Source organism: Citrus clementina, unplaced genomic scaffold (genome assembly GCF_000493195.1).
Source record: "Citrus clementina cultivar Clemenules unplaced genomic scaffold, Citrus_clementina_v1.0 scaffold_3, whole genome shotgun sequence".
Lineage (NCBI taxonomy): Eukaryota > Viridiplantae > Streptophyta > Magnoliopsida > Sapindales > Rutaceae > Citrus > Citrus x clementina.
Window position 1 is genome coordinate 48,025,691 of NW_006262339.1, and position 10,076 is coordinate 48,035,766.

General features: G+C 32.4%; 1 protein-coding gene across 1 annotated transcript in view; it reads right to left on the reverse strand.

Annotated features, from left to right (window-relative positions):
- LOC18047540 (auxin response factor 11) overlaps positions 1 to 3,688 on the reverse strand; it is a 5,144-nt gene extending 1,456 nt beyond the window's left edge. Inside the window, exons 1-12 of the mRNA XM_006444760.2 lie at positions 3,056 to 3,688; positions 2,586 to 2,695; positions 2,346 to 2,441; positions 2,153 to 2,209; positions 1,776 to 1,928; positions 1,579 to 1,663; positions 1,375 to 1,465; positions 1,110 to 1,274; positions 905 to 1,018; positions 749 to 821; positions 507 to 654; positions 3 to 429 (exon numbers count right to left, since the gene is read on the reverse strand). Coding sequence (XP_006444823.2) covers positions 3 to 429; positions 507 to 654; positions 749 to 821; positions 905 to 1,018; positions 1,110 to 1,274; positions 1,375 to 1,465; positions 1,579 to 1,663; positions 1,776 to 1,928; positions 2,153 to 2,209; positions 2,346 to 2,441; positions 2,586 to 2,695; positions 3,056 to 3,110 — 1,574 coding nt within the window. The 5' untranslated portion in view covers positions 3,111 to 3,688. The remainder of the gene's footprint in view (positions 1 to 2; positions 430 to 506; positions 655 to 748; positions 822 to 904; positions 1,019 to 1,109; positions 1,275 to 1,374; positions 1,466 to 1,578; positions 1,664 to 1,775; positions 1,929 to 2,152; positions 2,210 to 2,345; positions 2,442 to 2,585; positions 2,696 to 3,055) is intronic.
- Positions 3,689 to 10,076: the final 6,388 nt, after the last annotated feature.

Here is a 10,076-nt window from a genome sequence, read left to right on the forward strand (position 1 = left end):
AGGGAGCAGCAGTGTTGGAGTTGTGTTTCAGGTCAATTCCAAATAACCAGCAACCTAGGGAAGCCTCGGATTTTTTCCCTCTTTCCACTTCTTCATGAATCACGGTATTTCCTGGCCTTCCAGAAGAGGCATAACCAGAGAGTACAGACTGTGCTGCAACAATTCTGTGATCATCGGTTGAATCTGGAAAAAGGTTTAAAGAGACATTTAAATGAGGAGAGGAAGGCCATATTCCTTCTGGAGCAAGCCTTGAGCTACAATCATTACTGTTGTTGATAATGGTGCTATCAATTTCTTTTTGCCTCATAGGCCGGACAACTTGGCTTTCGCTGCTTTGACCTTCCGTAGCACCAACCACTTGAGTTATATCATGGGACTGGGTTGATCCCTGATACCAGAAAGCTGAAGCTGCCGAATTTGTAGTAATTTCTATATTCAATAACGTACACAAGTTAAAAATTTCATTCGCCGATCATTTGAAAAATAAAAGAGAAAAATTCTCATACCCGACGCAGGAATGTCAATGGACCGAGGTCTCTTACTCTTTACTGCTGGTTGAGCAAGGTTTAAGGGAGCAGAAGCTACGAAAGGCTCTATTTCCCATGGAGAAACCCTCTCAGGCCTTTGAACAGTAGCCGGCTCATCCCATTGAATCTAAAAGTAGAAGTGGTTGGAAAAACCAGAATCAAAAACAAGAAAATAAATAGGTCAGCATTAAAAAGTGTAAAAAACAAAACTATAATCAAACCTTCAACGACCGCCATTTAGAACCTGGCCACTGCTCAGAGAAGTCTCCAACCCCAACAATGGTACCCGTGAACCTGTATAAAAGTACCCATAAGAATCAGCCAATTAAACAAAATTCAAATATCTAACTACTGGAAAATAAAAACAGGAGAAATGCCTTCTCTCAGGAGAGTCTTCTCCCTCAAATCTCATCTTGAAGCGCATGCCCACAGAGAAACAATGGTGAACAGCTTCGAGATACTTGTTTAAACCAATTATGAACTGGCTCGTTCTGATGGAAGCATGAAGCAAAAGACAGCCTAAGATGCAAGAAACAGGATGATCAAGATAAAAAGATTCTCACACATGTATGCACTAAGAACCTTGGCTTGTAGTACACAATAAAGAGGGTTGAGGTTTTAACAGCGTGAGCTGCTGTAGCAAGCACTCCTAAATGCATGCTCTGGCTGGATATTACAGATGAAGGCATGCTGCTCTGCTGATGAGCAAGTCGCCGAACCCCAACTCGCAATTCCCCGTTCTCCCCTCTACATAACATATAATGGTAATATAGTGTCTGAGAAACCACAACATTCATGCACCTCAATCAAAACATCATAAGAAGTAACAAAACCCAAAATCAACTACCTTAGAAACACGAAAGCATCTCCTGCAACCAGCCTTTTGGAAGTGACGAAAGTACTCCAACCTGTTGTAAGCAAATGCCTACGTGGTTGACCTGATTATGCAAATACAGAGGAGCAAATAAGGTCATAGAAGGAATCAAAAAACAGACTGTATCATTGTTCAACAAAACTACAATTACTGCACAAACATTCATCAAAGTTTTACCTCTAAATATATGTTTGAATCGCCACTCATACCCATGAAGATCTTTGGCAGCCAGTTCCTGAGTTGGGGTTGCTAGGGTCATATCCTAATGAAAAAACAAAATAAAATAAAAATCAGAGCTTAATAAATCTTTTATGGTAACTGATCGTATGATATCCCACAAGAAAGAAACCTTAATATAAGCTAGAAGTCGTTACCAATGGAGGCAGACATTCTGTTGCATGCTTGCGAAGAACAGAGAACCCCCCATGGGTGCTAGTATCCGAAGCAGTCAAAATCTTGCAAAAAGAATGGACCGTCTGCTTCGGAGGCTCAGGCAGGCATTGATCAGGACTCCTAGGTTCAGTTTGCTGTATTAGATGCAAATACATTAACCTAGCTCATCTTTTGGTAAAGATTTAATCGTTTTCTAAGGCCATTTGGTTGCAAATAAAATCAACAACAACAAGAAATAATAATAATAATAATATGAAACTCATTTTCTTCTCTGAAAGTAAAAGTGTGCTTAACTTTTGGGATCCGATTTTCAACTTGAAACAATAAGAAGGACGAAAAGTGAACGATATGCACTTACATCTGTTTCTGGATGCAAAGTTATTTGGGCATAAACTTCATCTGTTTCTTGTTCGGCCTGTAAATTGGTTTATTGATTTTTTTTATAAAAAAAAATTAAAAATGAAAATAAAGGCATTTTACAGAGTCAGCAGTCAGCAGGGATAAGGAAATAGAAATTGATAATAAGAGTGAAATGAGAGACATTATTATACCAGTAATTCAATGTGAACAACGCGACAAAGGATCTTGGATGGAAGATCGAACAGAGGTTCCTGATGAGTCAATTCCTGATTTGTTGACGCCTCTAACTGCAAAACTCAGGTTCAAATACAAACCAAAAATAAATTTTATTTGGAGAGAAAAAAAAAAAGGCAGTAGCAGAAAGAAATCGATCTACTCGGCAACTAAAAAAAAAAAAGAAAGGCAAATTAAAGTGGGGAAAAAACGCAAACTTGTTCTATGTGACCCTGAGGAAAATAATAAACTCTCTCTCCATTGCGAGGAACTTCCACTAATGGCCCTGCGCATGCCTTCCACAACTCTCTATAAAGATCACCACTTCCTGAACCAAATCAAACTCCAAAACTTAACTCAATAATAAAAAAACGAGCGAACAAGGAAAAAGAAAATACTTCTTTTCCCAAAAAAGAGAAAGAAAAAAGAAATCATCTGCAGGTCTTTCAGTTGCTTAGAGAACAAAAAACGATGCCAAAACATTATAGAATTTATAATTTAATGCCCAAAAAATCACAGTTTTGCAGGCCACCAACTGATCCACTCAGCTGGGGCTGAGGAACAAATCACGTAACAAGGTTTAGAATTATCAAGTTCTCTGATTTTCATTATCTCAACTTTCTCGGGAAACAAACAGATACATTACAGAAATATATATATATATATATCGTCAAACCAATACTCTCACCTGGCCCGCCTTGAGAGCTCAATGAACATCCGAAATTAGGCTCAACATAAGCCATGAAAAAAGAGAAGCACACCACTGGTTTACAAGACAAAAAAGCTGAGGCAGAAAACGATAAAGAAAAAGCCTTGAAGAAGAAAGGAACTTTAACTAAGCCACCCCATTTATGAATAAGGAAAAAGGAAAGAGAGGAGAGAAAACCAAAAGACTCAAAACAAAGACAAGAAGTTTATGTATTGTAAGCATCCATAATTAGAAGACTCAGTGTGTAGCTGACTGTGTTTATATCTTGGTCTTAAGCTATCTAATCCTTCTATCTGGGCCTGGTTTCAGTTACAAAACCACTCAGTGCTTTTGTCTTCTCACTCGCTCCTCCGTTGAATGGAAACACTTGGGTGGTTTTTTTCCCTTTTTTCTTTTTTTTTTTTTCTTTTGGCTTCTGTTGTTGTTGTTGGTGTTGTCGTTATGTTATGCGTTTCTTTGCTCGCTCGCTCTCAAGACCCCTGAATCAGACGTTACCAAATCCCCAAAATCGCTTTCTCCGAGCCATTTTGTATTCCCTTTGCGTTCTCTTCCCACTCCACTCCACTGCACTCCGCGCTAGAGTCTAGTAGTCTACTCTCGCTCTCTCTCTCTCTTTATGATTTTTCATTTTTTTCTCCCATAAATAATATTATTGCTGCATAATAACAAAAGATGCAACATAAAAATTATTCTTTTCACTATTTTCATACTCAAACCTTTCACATATAATGTACCATATTAGTATAAAAATAACCTTTTATATTGATTACAATCTACAAAGATATTTTAATTTAAGATTTATTATAACTTCATATACATATATTCATAATAAATCTATTAAGATTATCTTAGAAATTTACTCTCATCATCAACATTAACTATATATATTTAAATTTAATGAACAAAGATAAAATTGACTCAAACTAATGCCTCAATCTTATTGAGAGCACCAATCCTTTGACCAATAGTACATGTACATATTTTGCACAATATTGTTAAATTACACATTTTAATAGGGTTGAGGAAATTATCACTTTGTACAGTAAAATATAAAAAAAATATAAAAATGTACTATGCATGGTGGGTTTCATTTTTTAACAAAGTATTAAAATAAGTGATATGCTAGCAATAATTGGTCATGTGAAAAAATACGAATGCTTATCGGTAGAAGTTTTTTTTTTTTTTTTTGGGTCATTCATTGTATATATTAATTGCTTTTTGTTCTTATGAACGCTAATTAATATCATTAATATCAATATGAATTACAATTTACATATATTGTAACTGCATTGACGAATGCGTTTCATCAGCTCATCACGCTATGCGGCTACGGAACTTATTCATAGAATAACATTCACATGATTGTTGCCAAAATATTATAATTCTGTCACAAATTACAAATTCGGTTTTTAAGAAATTCAATAAATCTCTGAAATTACTTTTAATTTCTCAGCTACCTAACCCCGGTTAATTTTACACTGGAACTAGGGATCACGGGATTGCCGTACATCACTCTGGGGAGAGCGAGCCACTGCCGTCTGATAAAGGCGGCGAAGCCAGCAGTTGACTAGCATCATAACACGTCACATCACTGACACGTCCCGACCCAAGGCTGCCGTTAGAAAACGTGAGGTCTTGATGGTAAAATAATTTTTATATTGGAGTGGAGCGCCGTTCCGTTCCGTTCCGTTATAATTTAACGATGTCGTCAATTTTTTTCTCCTTTTTACCCTTTGTGGGCCGTAGCGCTGTTTGTCCTCATCGTGGCAGGCAATCTTGTTGGCTCGTGTAAACCCGGCAGAGCATTTTTGGTCTTTTAATTTCGTTTTTATTTATTTATTTATTTTTCCATTGGGGGTAATTTTCGTGGTTGGTTGGCTTTTGACATTATACCCTTAGTAATTGACACGTGTTGCTACAGGTCGTGGGGCCACTAGCTCTTGTTGGACTTAAAGCCTGCGGCGCTCTTCTGATGGCGTGAAAAGAACGCGCTTAAATTTGGAAATTGGATCATGACGCTTTATGCGAGCAACTTGCGAAAATGGAGATCAAGGATAATGTCAGTTACATTTTCCTTTTTATTTTACCACTGTGACAAATTGGGCATATAATTAACTAACATCTATATAATAACCAATTAGTAAACCTATGTAATATTATTTGCAGCCTGTAAAAATGTAAAATTATTTGGCGGGGGGTGGAGAGTGCAAGTCACGCTAATAACGAGAGCGTGGGTTTTGCTTTGAAAACAGTGTAACTGATGTACTGATATCCGACCATGCCGATCAGTTAGGTGGTCCACATCCACGTCTGAATGCGAAGATCGTAAAGTTAAGCCACGTGGTTTGGTCGATTTCGTACCTACGCGTCGTCTGGCGAGTAGCTTTCCCTTTTCTGATGCAGGACATTCTGTTTCGAATTTCTTAAACAATGCGATTTTATTTTTTGGGGAGCACTTAAATAATGCAATATTTTCAAATATGCCATCAATGTAATACAATTAACCCCGTAAATAAATTGATTTTCTTATTTAACTTAACGATTTACATTTTCAGGAATTTTACTATGCACACGGCGAGTTTTTATTTAAGAGAGTTTTGTTGTGAAGCTCATTGTACCAAATCACACCTTTGCATATGAAAATTTTTAAAATATATTAAATGTACCATATTAGTCATATAATAAGTAAATCATAATATAATATGAGTGTATTTATTTTCAAAAATTATCATGTAAGTGATGATTATGTTAAATAAAAAATACATATTATACATGTATTAGTTGGTTGTATTAATTATTATATAGTCTAGAACTTCTCCTCTACAAATACACATGTCATAAGAAACTTAATGAGAATTTTGAGATTCTATAAACTTTAGTGGAGTGGTCTATTAATTATTAGGATTTAAATTTAGTGTTTATCTAAATTTTTTACTAACTTTTAAGATACAATTGATAGTTATTAAATAAGAATATAAAATTAATTAAATATTAATATATATATTTGTTGCAAAAAATTTATAAAGAATTAAGTACAACTTATTATTTAGGATTTAGATTTAATATTGAACTAACTCTAAAATTCTATTTCCACAAGTCCACGAGGTGATATTTGCATTATGAATTTAACCAGAGAGAGAGAGAGAGAGAGAGAGAGAAAATAGTCTCTATAGGCTTTAACCCACGGAAGTGGGCAGTAGCAAAGCTGGTATGGGATCAGTTGGGGACTGTGCAGCTGGCTTTAGAAAAAATTTTAAGAATGATTTAAATGGGTAAAAGTTTGTTTAGTCCCTATATTTTAAAATTAGTGTCTGTATAGTCTTTATATTTTTTAAAATACCTCAAATCATCCCTATCATTAAATTATTGACACTTTTGTCATTATCTTTTGTTCCTTTTAACTTATTTTTATAATATTGCCCTATTATAATAATTTTTTAGACATTATTAAAAAGAAAAAAATAACCCTATTATAATAATTTTTTTAGACATTATTAAAAAGAAAAAAAATAAAATAAAATAAAAATATATATATTAATTTTTGTGGAACACACTCTTGAGTTAAAATATTAATTTTTCTAAAAAAATTGATAATGTAATTTTTTAGACATACGTGAGCTTCCACAAAAATTAATATATACCTTTTTTGTTTTTATTTTATTTTTGAGTTTAATTTGATAATTTAATTTTTTATTAATATCCAAAAAAGAAACATTATTGTAAAAATGTAATATTGTAAAAGCAAGTTAAAAATAATAAAAAATAATGGCATAAGTGTCAATATTTAGTAGCATGGACGTTTTGAGATGTTTTAAAAAATACAGGGACTAAATGGACACTAACCTCATAATATAGGGACTAAACAAGCTTTTACCCGATTTAAATTAGACCTCATTTTCTTTGAATTTGTGGAAGGTTTTTTCTTTCTGAGTTTTAAAATTATGAAAATATCCTAGCTGATTATGAAAAGTTTAGTATTTAATCTTGGTTCAAAAAATTGAATTTACTTACCTATAATTCAGAAACTACATTTTTTTTTGTAGAAATAAATAAATGAATACTATAGTTATATTGTCATATATTATTATTTGAATTTTTTGAAATTGTATTGTACTCGCTCTCTCTCTCTCTCTTTTTTTGTTTTTAAGTTTAGGATGCTCATGAAAAATCACACTCATTAAACATTAATCCTTACCATCTATTCTTATTTGAACTTAAATGACCACTGGTACAAGATATATTCACGTTTCTAAACTACATTTACGAGATGAAGTTGTATTATACATTGATCACTTCCCAAATGAAAAAATTTTCCTGCAACGTGCCTGGAGGTTACTGGTAACTGGACAATAATTATTTTAAAAAATAAGTCATAATTTATAAATAAGAAGGGCTGCAACTAATTTCATTGTTTATTTGCATTTTAAAAATATTATTCAAGATAACTGGATTCCTTTTTTTTTTTCATTCAAGATAATTAGAACTAAATATTATTACTGTCTGTCAAGTTTGTGGTTTTACCAAACTAATGAAGGCCAAAATGATATTATTATATTTTTTAAGAAGGAAATTAAAAAATTACGCTGCACAGGTATATGTTAGTGCGCGTGAATATTATTCCTTGCTTTTGATTATTTTAAAATAATAATAATTAAATAATAGTAAAGGGGAAGAGATCAATTACTATTAAGATTTGATTAAGTTTCATATGTATTAATTTAATTAAAGTATAACATGGACCGTTCCTTTCAAGCAATACAAACAAATTAATTTAAAATAATACAACGGGCGCACGGATGAGAATATTTTGATTTTTCATATATTAAGAAAAGCTTAGTGGTGGAGTGGACTGTGGAATCCAAATCATGGCCAAAACAATGGTAATTATTAAGTCGTCAACAAACGGCCAGCCTTCTATTAAGCTATGATGTTTTTTTCTATTCTTAGGCAAAGGAAACAACTTCGTGATCAATTATATACACGATCAGCATCAGTCCACGCATTATTTATTGTGCACACAATCACCATCCGTTTTTATTTGTTTATTTTTCTACTTTTTTAAAAAAATGACACTAATTAATCAACTTTGTTTTTACGCCGTCTGATTGATGAGCAATTGTTGTTCGCGTCATTTTGGACTAAATGTTGAAGTGTGAAATGAATCTAATGCATCTTGCAGGGTTAAGGCTTCTTTTCTACTTTATTTTAATTTTATATTTTTTTCGGAGAACAAAAGATAAAAGAGACAATGTCATTGAGAACCAATCAACTTTAACCATCCCTCAAATGAAGATTTTATTCTTGTTTGCTTTGCATCTTTCTAATGCTAAGCAACTCTTTTGACTAATTAATCCTAGAGTGAGAAAAAGAACAATTTCTTCATTTGACCATATATATAGTCTTTTTTCAGTGAAGGTGCCTTTTTTTTTTCATGTGGATACGCTGCTAAACTATGCGATTTAACAAAATCAGTGTAGAAATACTATTAAACCGCACGGTTTAAATCTTCATTTTGTTAAAGTGGGGATGTTCTCACTAAAGAATAACTCTATATATAATAAGATGTTTTTTAGTTTCATTTTTTTCTTAAAATTTTGACATAAATTTTGAGTTATTGATTTCATGTAATTAAATAGTAGATGTGGAAAGTTAAAGTAGCATTTAATCGTGTTAAAAAATTTTGATGATTAAATTTTAAGAGAGTATGTCATTAAGAACCAATCAACTTCAACCAACCTTCAAATGAATATTTTATTCTTAATTACTTTGCATCTTTTCAATACTAAGCAACTCTTCTTGACTAATTAACCTTAGTGTGAGGAAAAGATCAATTTCTTTATTTAGCCTTGTGTGTATGTGCCACTAGGCCTTTGGCCAAAGTGGTTGGGCGTGAGGGCAGCGGTTCAAGCCCCCACAAAAAGCATTGTGGGGGTTAAAATATTTATAAGTTATTATCCCTTGCAAAATGCGAGTGGAGCAGACACATCCCTCGTCTGTGAGGGTTATATTGTCTGGGCATGTACTCCATTTAATTTAATGTAATAATGTAAGTTTCAATTATGCATGTCTGATTGTAAATATCGGCATGTACTCTATTTAATTTAATGTAATAATATAAGTCCCAATTATGTATGTCTAATTGTAAATATCAGTGTAATGTCTGCTATAATAACAGTTGTAAATATTTGTGCAACACAGTAATATGATGTATAACCAGTATTAAAAAAAAAAACTTTGTCTGTATGTACGTAGTGACATCCTTACTTTATTAAAGTGAAAAATATCATCACCAAAGAATACTCTATGTATAGGAAGAGATTATTTCAACTTAATTCGTTATTTTTAGTTATTTCAAGTTAATATTTTCCTTAAAATTTTGACGTGGGTTTTGAGTTAATGATTTCATACAATCAAATAATAGATGTAGAAAATCAAAGTAGCATTTAATAATAGTAAAAAAATCTCCTAATGATTAAATTTTAATGAAATTTCAAACATTTTGAATTTTATTCAAATAGTAAATTAAAAATTAGTGTAGTTCTAAAATTCTTGCTTTTTTTTTTTTTTGGTATTGGGATAATAGAAAAAATTTCTATTAGAACCATTTTGACAATGCCAGATTAATTCTTGGTCCAGACTTAAGTAAGTCAATATTAAGACTGATTATATACTAATTGCTAGCAATTTCAATAAGTATATTTAATCTTAAACAACAAGGGATATGAACAAGATGACGGATCGACCAATGACATTGAGGATGGTGTATTTTTATTCTCTCATATATAATTTTTTTTTTTTTTTTTGGGGCCAATGAGGTTATATAAATCTAAAATAACTTAATGATGTTGGACTGCATCTTTAGATCAATATTATAAAGGAGATTATTGCTTTAATTTCACGTTACAGTTGACTCTTGCCACCTCTCAAGGGTTAATAAATCTAACTCCCACATTCACTTTAAAAAAAATTAATTTAATTTATCTTATCTTATTAAGTTCAT